This window comes from Salvelinus sp. IW2-2015, unplaced genomic scaffold (assembly GCF_002910315.2).
Source record: "Salvelinus sp. IW2-2015 unplaced genomic scaffold, ASM291031v2 Un_scaffold83, whole genome shotgun sequence".
In the NCBI taxonomy this organism is placed as follows: domain Eukaryota; kingdom Metazoa; phylum Chordata; class Actinopteri; order Salmoniformes; family Salmonidae; genus Salvelinus; species Salvelinus sp. IW2-2015.
The window spans coordinates 3491655-3516715 of record NW_019942514.1 but is presented as its reverse complement, the minus strand read 5'-3'; the positions used below and the strand labels follow the sequence as shown (position 1 = coordinate 3516715).

The window sequence follows — 25061 nt, the reverse complement described above, 5'->3', positions numbered from 1 at the left end:
AGCTTGGCCCCGGTGATGTACTGGGCCGTACGCACTACCCTCTGTAGTGCCTTGCGGTCGGCGGCAGAGAAGTTGCCATACCAGGCAGTGATGCAACCGGTCAGGATGCTCTCGGTGGTGCAGCTGTAGAACCTTTTGAGGATCTTAGGACCCATGTCAAATCTTTTCAGTCTCCTGAGGAGGAATATGTTTTGTTGTGCCATCTTCACGACTGTCTTGTTGTGCTTGGACCAGTCAGGAAGTCCAGGATCCAGTTGCAGAGGGAGGTGTTTAGTCCCAGGGTCCTTAGCTTAGTGATGAGCTTTGAGGGCACTATGGTGTTGAACGCTGAGCTGTAGTCAATGAACAGCATTCTCACGTAGGTGTTCCTTTTGTCCAAGTGGGAAAGGGCAGTGTGGAGTGCAATAGAGATTGCATCATCTGTGTATCTGTTGGTGTATGCACATTGGAGTGGGTCTAGGGTTTCTGGGATAATGGTGTTGATGTGAGCCATGACCAGCCTTTCAAAGCATTTCATGGCTACAGAAGTGAGTACAACAGGCCGGTAGTCATTTAGGCAGGTTACCTTAGTGTTCTTGGGCACAGGGCCTATGGTGGTCTGCTTGAAACATGTTGGTATTACAGACTCAGTCAGGGAGAGGTTGAAAAAGTCAGTGAAGACACTTGCCAGTTGGTCAGCGCATGCTCGGAGTACACGTCCTGGTAATCCCTCTGGGTCTGCAGCCTTGTGAATGTTGACCTGTTTAAAGGTCTTACTCACATCGGCTGCGGAGAGCGTGATCGCACAGTCGTCCGGAACAGCTGATGCTCTCATGCATATTTCAGTGTTATTTGAATCGAAGCGAGCATAGAAGTAATTTAGCTCGTCTGGTAGGCTCGTGTCACTGGGCAGCTCTCGGCTGTGCTTCCCTTTGTAGTCTGTAATTGTTTGCAAGCCCTGCCACATCCGACGAGTGTCGGAGCCGGTGTAGTAGGACTCAATCTTAGTCCTGTATTGATGCTTTGCATGTTTGATGGTTTGTCGGAGGGCATAGTGGGATTTCTTTATAGGCTTCCGGGTTAGAGTCCCGCTCCTTGAAAGCGGCAGCTCTACCCTTTTAGCTCAGTGCGAATGTTGCCTGTAATCCATGGCTTCTGGTTGGGGTATGTACGTACAGTCACTGTGGGGACGACGTCCTCGATGCACTTATTGATAAAGCCAGTGACTAATGTCGTGTACTCCTCAATGTCATCGGAAGAATCCCGGAACATGTTCCAGTCTGCAAGCAAAACAGTCCTGTAGTTTAGCATCTGCTTCATCTGACCACCTTTTTTTTATAGACAGAGTCACTGGTGCTTCCTGCTTCTCTGCCAATAACAGCTAATTTTCCCCTGCCCACTCCGACATTCCTAGCAACATTTTTGTTGCTAACAAGCTATTTTTGTTCCTTTTTGACCGTTTTAATTGTAAACATTCACACTGAGGTACCTAATTGTTACCCAGAAATGATTTGATATTGAGAACTGCTGCATTGGACCATTTCAAACCACTGACACAGGATCAGATCTTATTTAATCCCTCAGTCTAATGGTTAACATTAAGAGTGAGGATAGGGCAATCTGATCCTAGATCTGTCGGTAGAAGAAACTCCTACCTTGAAATTGGCATAAGTAGGAATGTGAAATTCTGCTACTTGTGCTGATAATCTGGAACAGTGCTGCCTCCGTTTATAAATGTTGATGTGAAGGATTGCAATATTAGACGCACAAATGTGTAATCTCTGCAGTTGTTCATGTAGTGAACATAACTAAATAAGGAAAAGGCTGATGATTATGTCCYCTGCAGGTCCTGGCTGAGGTGTGTTCGTGGGACCTCCCCCCTCTTCCTGAGCGCTACAAGAAGGCCTGCCACAGCCTGGCAGTGGGTGAGTATGTGAACAACTGATAACCTCCCTGGTTAATGTCCTGCCCGCGGAGATGTGCGAGTAAGGGAAGGAAAGGGGAAAACCTAGTCTGTTGCGCAATTTAATGCATTCAACCTAAATGTGTCTTCCGCATTTATCCCAACTCCTCTGAATCAGAGAGGTGCGTGSGGCTACCTTAATCGACATCCAGTTCATCGGTGAATAACAGAATTAAACGTTTTGAGAGTGTATGCCTAAATTACTGGTATTTGAATACCTGAAGTGCATTGTTAATCCATGCCATGTGTTTCTGTGTGTGTGTGTGTGTGTTGTCTCTCTAGAGGAGAACAAGCGTGTGGCTCGTCTGTGTGAGGTGCAGGATGGCAGTCCCTCTGTGTCAGTGTGTGGCCTCAGCCTGCCCCCCTCCTCCCTCTCCCCTCTCCTCCGTGCCCTCAAACTGCAGGCCAGCCTCACCCAGCTACAGCTGTCTGGCAACCGTCTCCACGATGACCTCTTCCCTGAGTTGGTCGCCGCTGCCGTCACCATGCCCCGGCTCCGCCATCTGGATGTGTCCTCCAATCACATCACGGGGGAGGGGCTGAAGAAGGCGGCGAACGCCTTGGAAGGGCAGACTCAACCTGCTTTCCCGGTAACTACACTGAACAAAAATATAAACGCAACATGCAACAATTTAAAAAAAGATTTTAAAGTGAGTTACAGTTCATATAAGGAAATCAGTCAATTTAAATAAATTCATTAGGCCCTAATCTATGGATTTCACATGACTGGGAATACAAATATGCATCTGTTGCTGACAGACACCTTAAAAAAAAGGTAGGGGTGTGGATCAGAAAACCAGTCTGTATCTGGTGTGAGCATTTGCCTCATGCAGCGTGTCACGTATAGAGGCTGTTGATTGTGACCTGTGGAATGTTGTTCCACTCTCTTCAATGGCTGTGCGAACTTGCTGGATATTGTGGTGGAAAATCGTCTTAGAAATATAACACTTACAAGAACTTGTGAATTCAATAAAGGCTTTTAATACAAAATATCATAAGCCGTGTTGGTCCGCGGAACAACCAACTTCCCTGAGCACTGGCTCTGCTTTTAWWKACACACAGCATATGAGTCCATCCCACATGCAAATTAAGTTACTTCCCTCAGTCCATCTGCTTTCATTTAGGTTAATGGTGGCGGGACCCTTTCATGTCCTAAAAATAATATATTTATTGTGCCTATAGTCCATCTGTTGGTCAGTTGGCTGGCACCCTCCTTTGTGTGTCCCTCTGACATTGGTATGTCCAGCTGTCCTATGGGCCTATGTCTTTGGCCTTTGTACTTCCCTCATCAGAGCTAGCAGATGCACCAAGTGTCATCTTCTCCTCCTGTGGTCTGATGTACACATGTCCTTGCTACTTTTAGTATTACATCTGTCCCTATATGTAACATTAACTCCCACAATATTGGCGAGAACTGGAAAACGCTGTCGTACACGTCGATCTAGAGCATCCCAAACATGGTCAATGGGTGACATGTCTGGTGAGTATGCAGGCCATAGAAGAACTGGGACTTTTTCATCTTCCAGCAAACTACTCGCCCACACGACGTCACACACGCTGTCTGCCATCTGCCCAGGACAGTTGAAATCGGGATTCATCCGTGAAGAGRACACTTCTCCAGCGTGTCAGTGGCCATTGAAGGTGAGCATTTGCCCACTGAAGTCGGTCACGACGCCGAACTACAGTCACGTCCTGGTGAGGACAACGAGCCCGGCAGATGATCTTCCCTGAGACGGTTTCTGACAGTCTGTGCAGACATTCTTCGGTTGTGCAAACCCACAGTTTCATCAGCTGTCTGGGTGGCTGATCTCAGACGATCCTGGTGGTGAAGAAGCCGGATGTGGAGGTCCTGGCCTGGCGTGGCCACACGTGGTCTGCGTTTGTGAGGCCGGATGAATGTACTGTCAAATTCTCTAAAACAAAGTTTGAGGCAGCTTATGGTAGAGAAATTAACATTAAATTCTCTGGCAATAGCTCTGGTGGACATTCCTGCAGTCAACATGAAAATTGCACAGTCCCTCAACATTGTGTTGACAAAACAGCACATTTTAGTGGCCTTTTATTTTCCCCAGCACAAGGTGCACCTGTGTAATGATCATGCTGTTTAATCTGCTTCTTTATATGCCACACCTGTCTAGTGGATGGATTATCTTGAAAATTGAGAAATGCTCACTAACAGGGATGTGAACACATTTGTGTACTAAACAGAGAAAAGCTTTTTGTGAATATGGAGAATGTCTGGGATCTTTTATTTCAGCTCATGAAACATGGGACCAACGCTTCACATGTTGCGTTTTATATTTTCGTTCAGTAATAATAGGATTGATTTTGTATTTACTTAGTTCGTTTGTACTTACTTAGTGTAATTTGTAAGAATAGTTTCTTATTTTCTAGTGAAATACTCTCAGCTGGAACGCAAGTGAAGCTATGAATGTCAGAAGGCCTTTTTTTGTTATCCTTGAATGTTTTAGCATCCCAGAATGTTGTTTCATAAACATATGCATCACTATGGGACTGACGTATAATACTCACCTGTAAGACTCTCGGGGTGCTGTGCCCTTATATGGACTTGTAGGGGCCCAGGATTCTGTACCCTATCTTCAGTGATGGTTTACAGGACACTGGTCTGTGTCATTTTATATTGTTCTATTCTGCACAGAGGTCATGTTATTTAAGAATAGTATATGGACTGACCAAAAGTTTGAATCAATAATGTAGTATGTATGTGTTCACTATTGTTGCTCACCTATAGGTTCAGCAACGTGTCAATTATTCATATCTAAACTATAAGAACAGGATGACTATGTAAAGGATGGCGTAGTGCGGCTATATCAAGTCCGCCTTGCTACATATGGATGGATGTGTTGATGGCTAGCTAAACAAAATGGTCGTCTCTTCCCTCCCATCTCTCTCTAGTGTCTGGAGGAATTGGACCTGAGTGTGAACCCGCTGGGTGATGGTCTGTCCCAGGCCCTGTCCTGCCTGCTGTCAGCGTGCCCCCTACTGGCAAGCCTCTCCCTGCAGGCCTGCAACCTCACAGCCCGCTGCCTACAGCAACACCGTCTCCTACTGGCCAGAGCCCTGGCAGGTAAACAGGCTCATTAATATACCCTTTTCACACTGATATTCTAAATGTTAGCATTAGCCACTCCCGAGACCACCCATACATAGAATGTATGCATGCATGAGTGTAAGTCGCTTTGGATAAAAGCATCTGCTAAATGTTATTTTATTATTTTTATTATTAAATATAATGTAAATAAATGGTGYAGGAGACAACTCCAAATGGATGCATTGCTATCTGTTTGAGGTAATTTGAAATGTTCCAGAAGAATCAGTATCATCTCATCATCCTACAGGTACAGGGCACCTGAAGTCTGTGAATCTATCCCATAATGCTCTGGGCTCTACAGGCTTTGAGCTGGTCCTGAAGACTCTGCCTCTCCACTGTCTCACACACCTCCATCTGTCTGCCATCCGCTGTGGACCCGCTGACCACCCTGCTTTAGAACACCTGGCGTCAGTCCTGTCCCAGGTACACAGCACATGCAAACACACAAATGCGCGCGCACACACACACACAAATTCACACAAACTATCACATTCTCTAAGTAGCCTTAAGTGGGTGCAAATTTGTCCATTACATTTACATTTACATTTTAGTCATTTAGCAGACGCTCTTATCCAGAGCGACTTACATGACGGTACACGAAAAGAAACTGATGTGCAATTACAAGAAATAAATCGGTAAATGATAAAAAGCTTTTATTGGTATTTGTCCAAACAATTGGTTAGGTTTCTGGTAACTCTTGTTTCTCTGTAACCAGTAAACCCATACAGGTTACTGCCAAAATAAAGGAAACACTTGAGTAAATGAGGGATATAAAGTATATTGAWAGCAGGTGCTTCCACACAGGTGTGGTACCTGAGTTAATTAGTATAAAAATGCCCATCACTACCGTGTCCCACCATCTTGGCCTGGATGAGGGCAAGGTTCTTGGCAGTCTGGCGAAGTACACTTCCAAGCAAGGGCTTTGGGATGGAGATGCAATATGGCAGTGGTGCCAACATATCTCCTCAGCCACCTGGTGGAAGGGACTTTGTGGATCTGAGGCTCTTTCCCCTGTTGCCTCGATCATCCTACAAATCCCACCACCAACAGCCACCTCAGAGCGCAAATGGTCCTTGTTTGGGAACACACACACCAAAGCACTCAACAGGCTGACCAATACAAGSGTTGAAAAATTGGTGGCCGTTCGGGCAAATGTGAGGCTTTTTGAYCCTGACAACGAGCCATCCTCAACAAGGTTGGAAAGTGACAGTGAAGATGAGGCCTCAGAGTCTGTTCAAGAGGTGGACATTGAGGAGGTCCAGGGAGAAGACATGGAAGCCTGAGAGGAAAACAACCAAAGCTTTAGTTTCTAGACTATCATTTTACAGATGTATGTTGAAAACATTTTTGGGAGATGCGATGGATCATTGGGGATCATTCAATAGTCCCTTTCTTTTGTTGTTCAGTGAAATCTTCCCATGTGAAGAGTCAACTCATTTAAGTTAAATTTGTAACTAAATAGTTTCTTTTTTTCTATTGGAAGGATTTAATCATTTGCAATTATGTCTACTTATGATAAGGTAAAAGGTTTCCATATGATATGGTAAATATATCCGATGCAAAAAACATCTACATTTAAATGGTATTAATATTAATTTGCATATATTCCCATTAATTCCTATGTATTCCCTTTAATTCCCATATATTCCTGTTAATTCCCACGGAAAGTTTCCACCTCTGAATGTTCCCCATAATGTGCAACCCTATACAGGATTATGAGATGTTATACATTTTCTTCTATGAGATCTCATCAGCTAACATCACCTTTTGTGAATTTTGTAAAAAGCTAACGTGTGCTAACATGTAAAAAAATATAACCCCTCTGGTCACATGCCTTTGACGTCTAGCTAACAGACTTGGCTTACTTATTAGACGGACCCAAAGTCTCCTCGGGACAACATCGTTTGAGAAACGATAAAATGAGCACCTTCCCGCTGAAGAGAMATGGTTTGCAGCCTGGAGCAAAACAATATACCATCCTTGCATTTTTGTTTGAGCTGGTAAGCAGAAGGGCTAACTAAACCAACTAGCTTTTTGGCGTAATGTAGCGTAGACTAGTTTGCGTGGTCGCTGTAGTGATGTGAAAATGTTGCGACTAATGTTGTAGTTCCGTTTCTCTGACAGTTAGTGACTCGTTAGCAACTTACTTATTTTGAGCACATAAAGGCTCTCCGAGAACAAAGCGTATAAGATATCCTTAGCCTGTGTTAACCTCAGACCTTATTTTTGGCATATCTCCCTATACCCTATTTATTTTCCCCATTCATTTCCCCTTTAGGAATGCCCAACGGAACAAGAGGTAGAAAATGCGAACTAATTTCCGCTTATTGAACACTTATGGGAGATCAAATTTTATTTGTCACATACACATGGTTAGCAGATGTTAATGCGAGTGTAGCGAAATGCTTGTGCTTCTAGTTCCGACAATGCAGTAATAACCAACAAGTAATCTAACCTAACAATTCCACAACTACTACCTTATACACACAAGTGTAAAGGGATCAAGAATATGTACATAAAGATATATGAATGAGTGGTGGTACAGAACGGCATAGGCAAGATGCAGTAGATGGTATAGAGTACAGTATATACAGTGGGGAGAACAAGTATTTGATACACTGCCGATTTTGCAGGTTTTCCTACTTACAAAGCATGTAGAGGTCTGTAATTTTTTATCATAGGTACACTTCAACTGTGAGAGACGGAATCTAAAACAAAAATCCAGAAAATCACATTGTATGATTTTTAAATAATTAATTTGCATTTTATTGCATGACATAAGTATTTGATCACCTACCAACCAGTAAGAATTCCGGCTCTCACCGACCTGTTGTTAGTTTTTCTTTAAGAAGCCCTCCTGTTCTCCACTCATTACCTGTATTAACTGCACCTGTTTGAACTCGTTACCTGTATAAAAGACACCTGTCCACACACAATCAAACAGATTCCAACCTCTCCACAATGGCCAAAGAACCAGAGAGCTGTGTAAGGACATCAGGGATAAAATTGTAGACCTGCACAAGGCTGGGTGGGCTACAGGACAATAGGCAAGCAGCTTGGTGAGAAAGGAAACAACTGTTGGCGCAATTATTAGAAAATGGAAGAAGTTCAAGATGACGGTCAATCACCCTCGGTCTGGGGCTCCATGCAAGATTTCACCTCGTGGGGCATCAATGATCATGAGGAAGTGAGGGATCAGCCCAGAACTACACGGCAGGACCTGGTCAATGACCTGAAGAGAGCTGGGACCACAGTCTCAAAGAAAACCATTAGTAACACACTACGCGTCATGGATTAAAATCCTGCAGCGCACGCAAGGTCCCCCTGCTTAAGCCAGTGCATGTCCAGGCCTGTCTGAAGTTTGCCAATGACCATCTGGATGATCCAGAGGAGGAATGGGAGAAGGTCATGTGGTCTGATGAGACAAAAAATAGAGCTTTTTGGTCTAACTCCACTCGCCGTGTTTGGAGGAAGAAGAAGTATGAGTACAACCCCAAGAACACCATCCCAACCGTGAAGCATGGAGGTGGAAAACATCATTTCTTGGGGATGCTTTTCTGCAAAGGGGAAGAGGACGACTGCACCATATTGAGGGAGGATGGATGGGCCCATGTATCGCGAGATCTTGGCCAACAACCTCCTTCCCTCAGTAAGAGCATTGAGATGGGTCGTGGCTGGGTCTTCCAGCATGACAACGACACGAAGCACACAGCCATGCAACTAAGGAGTGGCTCCGTAAGAAGCATCTCAAGGTCCTGGAGTGGCCTAGCCAGCTCTCCAGACCTGAACCCAATAGAAAATCTTTGGAGGGAGCTGAAAGTCCGTATTGCCCAGCGACAGCCCCGAAACCTGAAGGATCTGGAGAAGATCTGTAGGGAGGAGTGGGCCAAAATCCCTGCTGCAGTGTGTGCAAACCTAGTCAAGAACTACAGGAAACGTATGATCTCTGTAATTGCAAACAAAGGTTTCTGTACCAAATATTAAGTTCTGCTTTTCTGATGTATCAAATACTTATGTCATGCAATAAAATGCAAATTAATTACTTAAAAAATCATACAATGTGATTTTCTGGATTTTTGTTTTAGATTCCGTCTCTCTCATAGTTGAAGTGTACCTATGATAAAAATTACAGACCTCTACATGCTTTGTAAGTAGGAAAACCTGCAAAATCGGCAGTGTATCAAATACTTGTTCTCCCACTGTACATAGGAGATTAGTAATGTAGGGTATGTAAACATAAAGTGGGCATAGTTTAAAGTGGCTAGTGATACATGTATTACATAAAGATGGCAAGATGCAGTAGATGATATAGAGTACAGTATATACCTATACATATGAGATGAGTAATGTAGGGTATGTAAACATTATATTAAGTGGCATTGTTTAAAGTGGCTAGTGGTAAATTTTTACATAATTTCCCTCAATTCCCATTATTAAAGTGGCTGGAGTTGAGTCAGTATGTTGTCAGCGGCCACTAATGTTAGTGGTGGCTGTTTAACAGTCTATGGCCTTGAGATAGAAGCTGTTTTTTCAGTCTCTCGGTCCCTGCTTTGATGCACCTGTACTGACCTCGCCTTCTGGATGATAGCGGGTGAACAGGCAGTGGCTTGGGTGGTTGTTGTCCTTGATGATCTTTATGGCCTTCCTGTGACATCGGGTGGTGAAGGTGTCCTGGAGGGCAGGTAGTTTGCCCCGGGATAGCGTTGTGCAGACCTCATACCCTCTGGAGAGCCTTACGGTTGTGGGCGAGCAGTTGCCGTACCAGGCGGTGATACAGCCCGACAGGATTCTCGATTGTGCAATCTGTAGAAGTTTGTGAGTGCTTTTGGTGACAAGCCGAATTTCTTCAGCCTCCTGAGGTTGAAGAGGCGCTGCTGCGCCTTCTTCACAACGCTGTCTGTGTGGGTGGACCAATTCAGTTTGTCCGTGATGTGTACACCGAGGAACTTAAAACTTTCCACCTTCTCCACTACTGACCGTCGATGTGGATAGGGGGGTGCTCCCTCTGCTGTTTCCTGAAGTCACAATCATCTCCTTTGTTTTGTTGACGTTGAGTGTGAGGTTATTTTCCTGAACCACAACTCCGAGGGCCTCACCTCCTCCCTGTAGGCCGCTCGTCGTTGTTGGTAATCAATCCTACCACTGTAGTGTCATCCGCAAACTTGATGATTGAGTTGGAGGCGTGCATGGCCACGCAGTCGTGGGTGAACAGGAGTACAGGAGAGGCTCAGAACGCACCCTTGTGGGGCCAAGTGTTGAGGATCAGCGGGGTGGAGATGTTGTTACCTACCCTCACCACCTGGGGCGGCCCGTCAGGAAGTCCAGGATCCAGTTGCACAGGGCGGGGTCGAACACAGGGCTCGAGCTTGATGACGAGTTTGGAGGGTACTATGGTGTTAAATGCTGAGCTGTAGTCGATGAACAGCATTCTCACATAGGTATTCCTCTTGTCCAGATGGGTTAGGGCAGTGTGCAGTGTGGTTGCGATTGCGTCGTCTGTGGACCTATTGGGTCGGAAGCAAATTGGAGTGGGTCTTAGGGTGTCCGTAGGGTGGAGGTGATATGGTCCTTGATAGTCTCTCAAAGCACTTCATGATGACGGAAGTGAGTGCTACGGGGCGGTAGTCGTTTAGCTCAGTTACCTTAGCTTTCTTGGGAACAGGAACAATGGTGGCCCTCTTGAAGCATGTGGAACAGCAGACTGGGATAAGGATTGATTGAATATGTCCGTAAAACACCCAGCCAGCTGGTCTGCGCATGCTCTGAGGACGCGGCTGGGAATGCCGTCTGGGCCTGCAGCCTTGCGAGGTTAACACGTTTAAATGTTTACTCACCTCGGCTGCAGTGAAGGAGAGCCGCAGGTTTTGGTAGCGGGCCGTGTCAGTGGCACTGTATTGTCCTCAAAGCGAGCAAAAAAGTTATTTAGCCTGTCTGGGAGCAAGACATCCTGGTCCGCGACGGGGCTGGTTTTCTTTTTGTAATCCGTGATTGACTGTAGACCCTGCCACATACCTCTTGTGTCTGAGCTGTTGAATTGTTGAGCTTGAGCTTGAATTGCGACTAGATTCTTGAGTGGCGCCTGAAAAATTTTCAACACAAACATGAAACACCTAATGATGGTATTCTCATGGAAGAATGGTGTCACGTCCCTCCAATATAGTTCCAGGCACTTGTAGAATCTATGCCAAGGTGCATTGAGGCTGTTCTGGCGGCTCGTAGTGGCCCAACTCCCTTTGTTGGTGTTTCCTTTATTTTGGCAGTTACCTGTACCACAGGTCTGAGGCAGGCGCAGCTGAAAGCATGTGGAAATAACATTCCACAGGTTGAAAAGGAAGCTTGTCATTCACACTTATCTGCTGCACAACTTTGCCTTTGCTATTCAGGCCAAGAAACATGTGCTGATATGTTGAGGAAGACCACAATGGTTGTATCTTAAAGTGTGTATAGCATTTGACTTAAAGGGGAGCTATGGCAAGATTGTCTTCAATAGAGGAACAAATGTAGTGATAGTCCCCCTGTAAGTAGGATTCATGTCGCCTAATGTTTAAGCTGGAGGCCAAGCTGAGAACTCAACATTGATAAATTGGGTGACATAGTACTAACTGCCTGGTACTAAGCAGACCTGGGTTCAAATACTATTTTAAATTTCTCAATTACTTTCACATACTGTACATTTGAAGTAAGTATTCAGATATTGTTTATTTGAAAAGACAAGTAGTTTAATATTTAAGCAATAAGGCCCAAGGAGGTGTGGTATATGGCCAATATACACGGCTAAGGGCTGTTCTTAGTGCCAGGACACAGACCTTAGCCGTGGTATATTGGCCATACAGTGCATTCAGAAAGTATTCAGACCCCTTGACTTTTTCCACATTTTGTTACAGCCTTATTCTAAAATGGATGAAATGAAAATTCCTCAACAATCTACATGAAATAACCCATAATGACAAAGCAATAACAGATTTTTATACATTTGCACATTTGTTAAAAATAAAACATTTATTTACGTAAGTATTCAGACCCTTTGCTTTGAGACTTGAAATTGAGGTCAGGTGCATCCTGTTAAAATTGATCATCCTTGAGATGTTTCTACAACTTATTGGAGTCCACCTGTGGTAAATTCAATTGATTGGACACGATTTGGAAATGCACACACTTGTCTATATAAAGTCCCACAGTTGACTGTATGTCAGAGCAAAAACCAAGCCATGAGGTCGAAGGAATTGTCCGTAGAGCCCCGAGACTGGATTGTGTCGAGGCACAGATCTGGGGAAGGGTGCCAAAACATTTCTGCAGCTTCAAGGTCCCCAAGAACACAGTGGCCTCCATCATTCTTAAATGGAAGAAGTTTGAAACCACCAAGACTCTTCCTAGAGCTGGCCGCCCGGCCAAACTGAGCAATCAGGGGAGAAGGGCCTTGGCCAGGGAGGTGACCAAGAACCTGATGGTCCCTCTGACAGAGCTCCAGCATTCCTCTGTGGAGATGGGAGAACCTTCCAGAAGGACAACCATCTCTGCAGCGCTCCACCAATCAGGCCTTTAGTGTAGAGTGGCCAGACGAAGCCACTCCTCAGTAAAAGGCGCACGACAACCCACTTGGAGTTAGCCCAAAGGCACCTAAAGAACTCTCAGACCATGAGAAACAAGATTCTCTGGTCTGATGAAACCAAGATTGTGCAGCGACGCTCCCCTTCCAACCTGACAGAGATTGAGAGGATCTGCAGAGAAGAATGGGAGAACTTCCCAAATACAGGTGTGGCAAGCTTGTAGCATCATACCCAAGAAGACTTGAGGCTGTAATCACTGCCAAAGGTGCTTCAACAAAGTACTGAGTAAAGGGTCTGAATAATTATGTAAATGTGATATTTATATTTTTACATAAGTTTTTTATTTTTAATAAATGTGCAAAAATTCTAAACCTGTTTTTGCTTTGTCATAGGGTATTGGGTGTAGATTGATGAGGGGAAATAAACGATTTAATCAATTTTAGAATATGGCTGTAACGTAACAAAATGTGCAAAAAGTCAAGGGGTCTGAATACTTTCCGAATGTACTGTAGATCACTCCCCCCTGAGGTGTGTTATTGCTATTATAAAAGTAAATAACAGTTTTGTCATACCTGTGGTATACCACGGCTGTCAGCCAATCTGCATTCAGGGCTCGAACCACCCAGTTTATAATGAGCCCTGCGTGTTTATAAACTGGGTGGTTCGAGCCCTGAATGCTGATTGGCTGATAGCTGTGGTATATCAGACCGTATACCACGGGTATGACAAAACACTTATTTTTACTGCTTTAATTCCATTGGTAAACAGTTTATAATGGCAAAAAGGCACCTCTGGGGTTTGTGATATATGGCCATTATACCACTGCTAAGGGTTGTGTCCAAGCGTTGGGCCTTCCTCTGACAGCATTGCGTTGTGCTTAAGAACAGCCCTTAGCCGTGGTATATTGTCCATATACCACACCCCCTCAGGCCTTTATTGCTTAATTATTTCCATACAATTGCGCGGTATAATTCAATGGCTATGAAGTTCATTCTTACATGTTCTATTTTTGAGCTGCTTTTGAAGGCAAAAGTTGAATTGAAAACATTGGCATTTGTTTAATTAGATTTTCATAATAGCAAGCCCAGGATGATTGTTTGGTTACCAAGGCAACTACTGCCACTATCTAGCCAGTAAACTTGCTAGCTACTTCAGTGGATGTTGTCACATTTTCTACTGGCAAATGAATACATTTCTAGCGGCAAATACGTTAAATTATAGCCATGGTATGTATAAAAGGGATAATCAACTCAGGGCTCTATGCGTTCTCTGAAAAATAATGCAACTCCGCTAACGTGTCGTGGAACACCTTCCACGTCATGCATTATTTTCCAGAAAACACATTTTTTGGAAATCCACTTGAAGTATTGGCATGTATTTGAAAAAAATTATTCACTGACTCAAATACACTTCCATCCATTTAACCAATAGAAGTAGTTGATTCGGGACACATTTATTTGAAAATACTCACACATAAAATAACTGTTTTAAATATATGATCAAATACACACCCAGGTCTACTACTAATACATAGTTCTAATTGCCTGGTCAAGGGCACACCATGAGATCAGGGATTTGATTGGTCCCTTGCTGAGTCACGGAGGACATGGTTCTGACTGGTTCTTTGTGTGTTCCACAGGATGACTGCTCCCTGACCCACCTAAGCCTGGGGGGAAATGGACTGACGGACAACAGCGTGGCCACCCTCGCCAGGTGTGTGTGCATTTTGTGTTTTCTCTTCATGTCACCCTTGTCCTTTTAGTTGAGCTGCCTGTGCCTTTTCCAAGTGTCCAGTACCTCTGGTTTATGTGATTGTCCAGTATTGAGATCCGTATGTTCTGTGTGTCCAGATGTCTGCCTCTCTGTCCCTCCGTGGTGTCTGTGGACCTGTCAGGGAACCCGGCGGTGACCTCAGCAGGACTCTACAGCCTCCTCTCCGCCCTCCGTGATGCCCAGAGACCTTTGACCCATCTCAACCTCCAAGGTACATTAGGCCTATAGTAGTCTATTGGTTCTCAGTCTGTCTCTGTCTCTCTCTAAGTCCCTCTAATTTGTTCCATCTCTCTTTCTCAGGTTGTCAGGTAGCCGGCCCCTGGGACAGCTGTAGTTTGGACGGCCTGTCAGAACAGGTCCAGGACCTGCGGCTGTGCTCCCAGAGGCTCAACAAACTGGACCGCGAGGTCCTGCAGCAGACCTGGGGCCAGAGGAGTCCCGTGGGCCACTTCCTCTCCAGAGATGCCAAGTGCCTGCTCACTGCTGCCCCCTCACTGTGAGGACGCCTCCTTGGGTTCTCACACCGTTAAAGACAAGTGTCACTTGGATTCCAATACATACACTTGAGATGATTTACACCCTTTGGTCCTCATATTTGAGGCATATTTTGGTGACACAGGCTGCAGAAGGATCTCAGAATGAATGATCTTGTATGCGTAATGTAGATATACTTTTCTCAGTGTGTTTGTGGGTGCGTTTATACATGTATTGTCTATGTATTTGTATGTATTCAATGGGAAACAAAAAAAATAAAGTGAACATGATTGTCATTATTTTTGGGCTGTTTATTTCCATGGTGCTTTTATCCTCCTCACAAAGTTAGCTGATTTTACGGTCAAGCTGTGAAATGATTCAATCCCTCTATGCTGTCTCTTTCCTCAGCCGCTGTCTCCGACACAACTCTCAGGGTGGAGCAAACGGGGCTGTTCCCCGCCTACTTGGTGTGAGCTTCTGAAGACACAGTTGCACACTGTGGTTTCCTACCTTGTTAGTTAACCCACTGACTGGCCTTCTCACTGTTAAATAGTTCCACAGAGGAGGGTGTTGGGTGGGCTTCAAGCAGAGGTAGCAGGAGCTATAGGAGGTCTGGCTCATTGTAATGTCTAGAATGGAATTAATGGAATGGTATCAAACATGGAAACCACATCTCCTCCTATAGCTCCTCTCACCAGCCTCCACTGGCTTTAAGATCATGTGGGAAAAGTGCCTACTCACACCACACACCTCAGTGTTCCACAATATGACTCACTTATTGTCATTTCCAATTTATAAAAAATGTGTAAATGGTTTTTGATGGTGCTACTGCCACCTTGTTAACTGTTTAAGTAGACCCAAACAGAAGCCATGGATTACAGGCAACATCCACACGGAGCTGAAGGGTAGAGCTGGCGCTTTCAAGGAGCGGAACTCTAACTCGGAAGCCTATAAGAAATCCCCCTATTCCCTCTGACGAACCATCAAACAGGCAAGTGTCAATACAGGACTAAGATTGAATCGTACTACACCGGCTCCGACGCTTGTCGGATGTGGCAGGGCTTGCAAACGATTACAGACTAAAAAGGGAAGCACAGCCACGAGCTGCCCGACACAAACCTACCAGATGAGCTAAATTACTAATATGCTCTATTCGATGCAAGTAACACTGAAACATACATGAGAGCACCAGCCGTTCCGGACGTCTGTGATCACGCTCTCCGTAGCCGATATGAGTAAGACCTTTAAACAGGTCAACAGTCACAGGGCCAGAGGGATTACCAGGGCATGTACTCTGAGCATGCGCTGACCAGTTGCCAGTTGACAAGTGTCTTCACTGACATTTTCAACCTCTCCCTGACAGTCTGTAATACCAACATGTTTCAAGCAGACCACCATAGTCCCTGTGCCCAAGAGTTGATTGTGGACTACAGGAAAAGGAGGACAACACGCCCCCATTCTCATCGTCGGGGCTGTTAGTGGGGCTGTTAACAGTTTGAGAGCTTCAAGTTCCTTGGTGTCCACATCACCAATAAACTATCATGGTCCAAACACACTAAGACAGTCATGAAGAGGGCACGACAAAGCCTATTCCCCCTCAGGAGACTGAAAAGATTTGGCATGGGTCCTCAGATCCTCAAAAGGTTCTTCCTCAAAAGGTTCTTCCTGACTGGTTGCATCACTGCCTGGTATGGCAACTGCTCTGCCTCCGACCGCAAGGCACTACAGAGGGTAGTGCGTACATCCCAGTACATCACAGGGCTAAGCTTCCTGCCATCCAGGACCTCTATACCAGGCGATGTCAGAGGAAGGCCCTAAAAATTGTCAAAGTCTCCAGCCACCCTATTCATAGACTGTTCTCTCTGCTCCCGAACGGCAAGCGGTACTGGAGTGTCAAGTCGAGGTCCAAGAGGCTTCTTAACAGCTTCGACCCCCAAGCCACAAGACTCCTGAACAGCTAATCAAATGGCTACCCAGACCCGTCTTTTACGCTGCTGCTACTCTGTTTATAATCTAAGCATAGTCACTTTAACTCTACCTACATGTACATATTACCTCAATTACCTTAACTAACCAGTGCCCCCGCACATTGACTCTCTACCGGTACCCCCTGGATATAGCCTCGCTTGTTATTTTACTACTGCTGTTCAATTATTTTCTATTTTAAATGTTTTATTCACACTTTTTATTTATTTTTCTTAACTTCTTAAAGCATTGTTGTTAAGGGCCTGTAAGTAAGCATTTCACTGTAAGGTCTACACCTGTTGTATTCGGAGCATGTGACAAATAAAATTTGATTTGATGTGTAAACTGTTGCCAACTGCAGTATTATGGTATAGGACAGTGTTGCAAATGTGCAGCAAGTGCATATCTGTGGTCATGTTCTCTTCCCACAGCTACTGTGCTAACCTATGAGTGTAAGGCAAGCCAGACTAAGACATGTCAAATATGAGAAATCTCTGGTTATGGTGCAAATTCACGAAGTATGACTGACAACCAGGTATGTTTCACAATTAACAATACTTTATTTGGGAAAGGTAGGAAGTGTCTCTTAAATACAAGGGCGGACTCGGACAAATTCCCCCCTCTCATTTTACTGTACCAGTGACCGGTGAAACATAGTCCTTTTTTTTAACCAGCTCATGTTTAATAAAAATACAACAGGTAAAAGCACCACTGGAGATACAACTCACCAGTATAACTGTTCCTCTGTTGCCTCCCTGGTGTGCAGTCTGTCTCTGTCTGCCTGTCACTGTCTGTGATTCTCCTTGTGCTCCTCTGTTGTCACTCTGTCTGTCACTGTCACTCCTAAGTGTTAATTGCTATTACATATAGAGCCAACATATTAACTGGCATTACATCTGTGTGTCTCTCTTCTCCTATATCTACTGCACTCACTTCTGAGCTGTCTCTGCTAAAAACTAGTATCCTTTCCCACTGCACTGGTACCAGAAGAACAGGGGACCACACTGCATGTGCTGGGCCCAGCAACTTCCTACTTATGAATGAATGAACACATTTATTAGATAAAGAATATATATTACTGAATAAATGCCTAATAGATGACCATTGGCTTATATAATACCTTATAATAGCCAAACTACATATTTCAGATTAGTGCATTTCAAGTGTTCCCCCCTGCCCACTTTAGATAAGTGTTTAAGTATTAGGCTACATATGATTCAATACAATAAAACGGCGAGAGAAGGAGAGAGACTGTAGCCAATTGCTACATTAAGGAATTGGCCGTCTCTCTACCTCTCTGTTTTCTTCTTTTGAATTCAATTTACAACCTTCCGTGTTTGTCAAAGAACAATGCCGGGACTAGTTCATGTGGATGCAGATAGATTTCCAGCGGTGTGCTTCATTTGACAGTGTGATAGGCGGGACTTTCCAGCCTCCAGAGTCACTTCTTACGACAGCTCATAACCTCACTTGCTGGTTTGAAGAGACTGAGATTCAGAAGCGAATACACATTGATAAAACAATTCAAATAAGAACAATTCTTATTTACAATGACGGCCTACCCCAGCCAAACCTTAACCCGGACGGCGCTGGACCAATTGTGCGCCGCCCTATGGGACTCTCAATCACGTCCTGTTGTGATACAACCTAGTATCTGTAGTGATGCCTCTAGCACTGAGATGCAGTGCCTTAGACCGCTGCAACTCTCGGGAGCCCTGAGTGACAAGAGTGTGTAAAGCTGTCATCAAGGCGTGGCTACTTTGAAGAATCTCAAATATAAATATATTTTGATTTTTTCAACACTTTTTGACTACATGATTCCATAAGTATTATTTCATAGTTTTGATGTATTCACTATTATTCTACAATGTAGAAAATAGTAAAAATAAAGAAAAACCCTGGAATGAGTAGGTGTTCAAACTTTTGACTGGTACTGTATATATTTAATTCAATTTCGTTTAAATGTTTACTTCATCTTTACAATCATTTTTATGATCTTTTGATTGAAACTCTTCAGTTTTTGTTGGAAAGAGAATGGTTAATACTGAAGAGAAAAAAATATCCAATCAGGATTTTCTTTGGTGGTCTCTGGGTAGAAAAATCGAGCTAGCTCAGTCAAAAGTGGGACAGAAGGCCCAGATAGCCTAGTTAGGTCATGCTCAGGGACTTTGATGAGAAGATCTATTCAGTTGATATACTATTGAGAAATTTATCTGAACACATTTGTTCATCGGGGAGGAGGATGTTGTAACTTTAATGGGTTACAGAGTTAATGTTTACAGTTAATTAATTGAGCTCTATCTTAAAATATTTTATTTTACAGTTATTTACATATGTAAGAGTAATTGTATTAGAATTCAAGTGATGGAGATTGAGAGAACTATGTACATATTTCTGTTGTATTGGTTACTATTGGATTACGCTATTGACTGCACGTACCAGAATGCCTTGCGAAATGAAGGAAGAAAAAAACGAGAACACGCCAGTTATGTACAAGTGACAAGATTATCCTGGCTTTCACTAGCTACTTTCTTTTATTGTTTTGTAGAATCTAAAGTGGTAAAATGTAATGTGAACAAGTATTATTACTAAAAAGAAGCTTTCATCTCACAACCGAAGTCCCGAGTCATTACTTTGAAGGTAGTTATTCTATAGTTATCAACTTCAAGGTGGATGTTGTTTCAAGTTGGATATTCGACGGATATTCGCGCTTTCAAACGTCAATAGCTTTCAAACCACTTGAGCCACAGACRCCAAATAAGTATCATGATGTTGGAAAAATTGCGCACAAAATTGTACCYGTCTTATTTTCACGATTTGGACATTAATTCACTTTCCAACGCTAATAAACATGTGGAAATGTGAGCAGCATTTTGTATTTCTAGTTGAATTAGTTAGGGAGCGTAAACAAAGTACCAACTTTTTTTTACATTCGAATTTCAATAGCTCCTTGGTCATGTGACCTAATGACTTCAAACAAGTTTCAGAATGTCCACTGACCACCCTCCTATATTGCACACCCTTTAGTTTGTCCATTTTCATCTCACAAGATTTTAKATTCGTTTTTCAAAATTTTGAATTTCATTAGCTCCTTGGTCATGTGACCTACTGACCTCAAACAAGGTTCAGAATGTCCACTGACTATACCTTCATATCGCACACTCTGATGTTTGTCTACTTTCATCTCATGCTATTAGACTTAAATCTGCAAGCTTTGAAGGCCTTCATTTTACATGGGTGTTAAAAACTAATTTTTTAAGTTAACAAATGTTCCATCCTCGCAATATCTATCTTTCACATGGACACTGAAAAGATCCGCAAATGGCTGTATGTGGTATGGATCAAGGACAGGAGAGGTGTTCAAACAGAGGTGCTTAAAGGAAGGCGCACAGGTAGGCCTCGTGAAAAACAATGTTTCATATGCACTTTTTAATCACAGTAATAGGCAGTGGTTTGTCAGTCAGAGTGAGCTTGATAACGTGAAAGAATCCTTTTCATAGCATCACTTTCATATACTGTACATTAAGACAAATCCTTCTACGTTGAGTATTAGAACGCAGTTTACATAACCTGATAATGACTTGATATTTGAGTGCATTCAAAACAAGCCACCTGCAGACAATTTACAAAATGCAATAGTGCATTTGAGGGTTCGTTTTTCTGATGAAAATAGTTATTTGATGCATGGCCTACTATTTCTCACTGGAAAAATAAATTCCTATGTCTTTTGTGAGTAAAATCCTTTTTTCAAAATGTATTTAGGCACATTTTTGTGAAGAGGTATGAGGGTTGTGATATGGGTCATTTAATAGTAAAATCATTTAAGGGATCAATACATTTCTATATTGCTTCACCAGTATCTGCATGAACCATCAGGCCAAGTGTTTTTGGTTGACCCTGCTGGATCTAATACATATTAGCATTTTACATACATTCATAAGTGTAATAATTTTTGATGACATACTGTGAAAAACTCTCTTGGCTCTGTCACTTTCAGACATGCGCAGAGCAGACTGAAAGGGGAAGGGTAGCTCTTGACTTGAACCACAGGGGTTTTCTGTATAGAGAGAGTAATCCAAAAGGCACAGACACTCACCTTGACTTTCAATTGGCACCGTTGACCTGTATGTATCCTCTCCTGATTGGCTCTGTGGTGCACAGTCTGGCAGTCTGACTAAAGTGCCAGAGGTATGAGGAGAGACATCCTCCTTTGTATTTATGGGAACAAATATTTCCTAACACTTTGGATCCTATTTTTGGACAGTTAGAAGACACAATGCATCAATGCAAAAAATAATAATTACTAATTACTGTCCATGAGTAACCTCAACCTTGTGGGTCTGTGGGTGTTTGGGCCAATAAAGTGCCAACTCAATTCTTCCAGTGACGAGTCGCTCATGCCCCTATTAATGGGGACACAGGGCAATAGTTTTTAATCTAAACCAGCCCTTTTTTACTGGAGTACACTAACCTCTAATTGGGGCTCTTTTCTTGACACACAGTAGCAGTTTACCAGATAAGAAGTCAAGAAGATGTATTGGTGTATTACGTCCTGTGCTGGTCACATTGTCATATCCATTCTGGATTCTGAGTGGTAAAATCATAGCTGAAAAATGCCTCTGTGTGTGTGTATACATTTTCCCCCAAGACAGAACTGCCAAAGGGGGTGGAGTTGCAATCTACTGCAGAGTTCTGTCATACTATCCAGGTCTGTGCCCAAACAGTTCGAGCTTCTACTTTTAAAAATCCACCTTTCCAGAAATAAGTCTCACTGTTGCCGCTTGTTATAGACCCCCTCAGCCCCCAGCTGCGCCCTGGACACCATATGTGAATTAATTGCCCCCCATTTATCTTCAGAGTTTGTACTGTTAGGTGACCTAAACTAGGATATGCTTAACACCCCGGCCGTCCTACAAACTCGGGCACCCTCATAGATATCATCCTGACCAACCTGTCCTCTAAATACACCTCTGCTGTCTTCAACCAGGATCTCAACGATCACTGCCTCATTGCCTGCGTCCGTAATGGGTCCGCGGTCAAACGACCACCCCTCATCATAGTCAAACGCTCCCTAAAACACTTCAGCGAGCAGGCCTTTCTAATCGACCTGGCCCGGGTATCTATCCTGGAAAGATATTGACCTCATTCTGTCAGTAGAGGATGCCTGGTTATTCTTTAAAACTGCTTTCCTCACCATCTTAAATAAGCATGCCCCGTTCAGAAAAATTTAGAACAAGGAACAGATATAGCCCTTGGTTCACTTCAGACCTGACTGCCCTTGACCAGCACAAAAACATCCTTTGGCGTACTGCATCAGCATGGAATAGCCCCTGCGATATGCAACTTTTCAGGGAAGTTAGGAATTTATCGGCAGACTCAACAGCCTTGGTTTCTCAAATGACTGCCTCGCCTGTTTCACCAACTACTTCTCAGATAGAGTTCAGTATGTCAAATTGGAGGGCCTGTTGTTCGGACCTCTGGCAGTCTCTATGGGGGTGCCACAGGGTTCAATTCTCGTTGTTGACTCTTTTCTCTGTATACATAAATGATTTTGCTCTTGCAGCTGGTGATTCACTGATCCACTTCTACGCAGACGACACCATTCTGTATACTTCTGTCCCTACTTTGAACACTGTGCTAACTAACCATTTTACTGCTCTTAAATGCAAGTAAAACTAAATGCATGCTCTTCAACTGATCGCTGCCCGCACCTGCCCGCCCGCCTAGCATCACTACTCTGGACGGTTCTGACTTAGAATATGTGGACAACTACAAATACCTAGGTGTCTGGTTAGACTGTAAACTCTCCTTCCAGACTCATTAAAGCATCTCCAATCCAAAATTAAATCTAGAATCAGCTTCCTGTTTCGCATCAAAGCATCCTTCACTCATGTTGCCAAACATACCGTCGTAAAACTGATTATCCTACCGATCCTTGACTTCGGCGATGTCATTTACAAAATAGCCTCCAACACTCTACTCAGCAAATTGGACGCAGTCTATCACAGTGCCATCCGTTTCGTCACCAAAGCCCCATATACTACCCACCACTGCAACCTGTATGCTCTCGCTGGCTGGCCCTCGCTTCATATTCGTCGCCAAACCCACTGGCTTAAGGTCATCTATAAGTCTTTGCTAAGTAAAGCCCCGCCTTATCTCAGCTCACTGGTCACCATAGCAGCACCCACCCGTAGCACTCGCTCCAGCAGGTATATTTCACTGGTCACCCCCAAAACCAATTCCTCCTTTGGCTGTCTTTCCTTCCAGTTCTCTGCTGCCAATGACTGGAACGAATTGCAAAAATCACTGAAACTGGAGACTCATATCTCCCTCACTATCTTTAAGCATCAGCTATCAGAGCAYCTTACAGATCATTGCACCTGTACATAGCCCATCTGTAAATAGCCCACCCAACTACCTCATCCCCATATTGTTATTTATTTTATTTATATTTTTTCATTTCTTTGCTCCTTTGCACCCCAGTATCTCTACTTGCACATTCGTCTTCTGCACATCTATCACTCCAGTGTTTATTTGCGAAATTGTAAATATTTTGCCACTACGGACTATTTATTGCCTTACCTCCCTAATCTTACTTCATTTGCAAACACTGTATATTGACTTTTCTATTGTGTTATTGACTGTACGTTTGTTTATTCCATGTGTAGCTTTGTGTTGTTGTTTGTGTCACACTGCTTTGCTTTATCTTGGCCAGGTCGCAGTTGTAAATGAGAACTTGTTCTCAACTGGCTTACCTGGTTGAATAAAGGTGAAATAAAAAATTTAAGAAATAAAAAAAATACTATGTGGGAATGTCCATCCTACATGTAGTGTTGGTACATGGAATATTCCTCAACTGCATATATCATAAATTGCTATTGCAAATAGAAGTATTATGTTCAACTGACATTTTCAGATATTATTTTGACAAACACACTTTGGTGCTTACAATTCATTCTCTATTGTCATAGACTTGATGGGCACTGTCATCTGTGATCTTTGTGATGACTTTCTTTAAGCACGTACTGATGAAACTGTCACTTAATATTTTTTTCTTAAAGTCCACAAACGCTCTACATTTATTCACTCTGTGATAGGGTTGGATCCTATATGATACTTTTATTATTGTCCTGTAAATGGTTCAGTGCCTATAATTTAGGCTGTGTGTAGAATGGGGCATAAAGGAAATTACCTCTACTACTAAATTACTACTAGATTATAGTGATAAGGAAAACAGCATACAAATTTGGCTTGTGTATTCATTTGCCTATAACTAATCAAATCAAGTTTATTTTATATAGCCCTTCGTACATCAGCTAATATCTCGAAGTGCTGTACAGAAACCCAGCCTAAAACCAAACAGCAAGCAATGCAGGTGTAGAAGCACGGTGGCTAGGAAAACTCCCTAGAAAGGCCAAACCTAGGAAGAAACCTAGAGAGGAACCAGGCTATGAGGGGTGGCCAGTCCTCTTCTGGCTGTGCCGGGTGGAGATTATAACAGAACTATGCAAGATGTTCAAAATATTCATAAGTGACAAGCATGGTCAAATAATAATCATGAATAATTTTCAGTTGGCTTTTCATAGCCGCTCATTAAGAGTTGAAAATAGCAGGTCTGGGACAGGTGGGCGGTTCCATAACCGCAGGCAGAACAGTTGAAACTGGAATAGCAGCAAGCCAGGTGGACTGGGGACAGCAAGGAGTCATATGCCTGGTAGTCCTGACGTATGGTCTAGGGCTCAGGTCCTCCGAGAGAGAGAAAGAAAGAGAGATTAGAGAGAGCCAAGATTTTCAAATGTTCATAAATGACAAGCATGGTCAAATAATAATCAGGAATAAATATCAGTTGGCTTTTCATAGCCGATCATTAAGAGTTGAAAACAGCTGGTCCTGGTACAGGTAGGGGTTCCATAACCGCAGGCAGAACAGCTGAAACTGGAATAGCAGCAAGGCCAGCGCGGACTGGGGACAGAAGGAGTCATCATGCCCGGTTTGCCGTGACGTATGGTCCTAGGGCTCAGGTCCTCCGAGAGAGAGAACTAATCAGAATTCCATTATGTTACATAAAAAGAATACTTCAAAATGAGATCCTGCCATGGAAAAGCAGACTGGGTGGACATGAAGTGAAAGGAGGGAAATAACTCACACCATGCAGCAGGGACACCTTCAGTCTGGGTCTTGTAATGCAGGTTTGATAGTTATATTTTTCAATAAATGAGTGGTTAGCTGTTATGTGACAATTAGATCA

At 43.4% G+C, this 25061-nt stretch overlaps 1 protein-coding gene across 2 annotated transcripts in view; it reads left to right on the top strand.

Moving 5' to 3' along the window:
* Positions 1–15147, top strand: part of tonsl (tonsoku-like, DNA repair protein) — a 28480-nt gene extending 13333 nt beyond the window's left edge. Inside the window, exons 22-28 of one of the 2 annotated variants that reach the window (XM_024135114.2) lie at positions 1826–1904; positions 2225–2532; positions 4859–5030; positions 5356–5477; positions 14241–14314; positions 14452–14585; positions 14675–15147. In XM_024135114.2, coding sequence (XP_023990882.1) covers positions 1826–1904; positions 2225–2532; positions 4859–5030; positions 5356–5477; positions 14241–14314; positions 14452–14585; positions 14675–14874 — 1089 coding nt within the window. In that variant the 3' untranslated portion in view covers positions 14875–15147. Of the gene's footprint in view, positions 1–1825; positions 1905–2224; positions 2533–4858; positions 5031–5301; positions 5478–14240; positions 14315–14451; positions 14586–14674 lie in introns of both variants that reach the window. The other variant, XM_024135113.2, reaches the window with a different exon arrangement.
* Positions 15148–25061: the final 9914 nt, after the last annotated feature.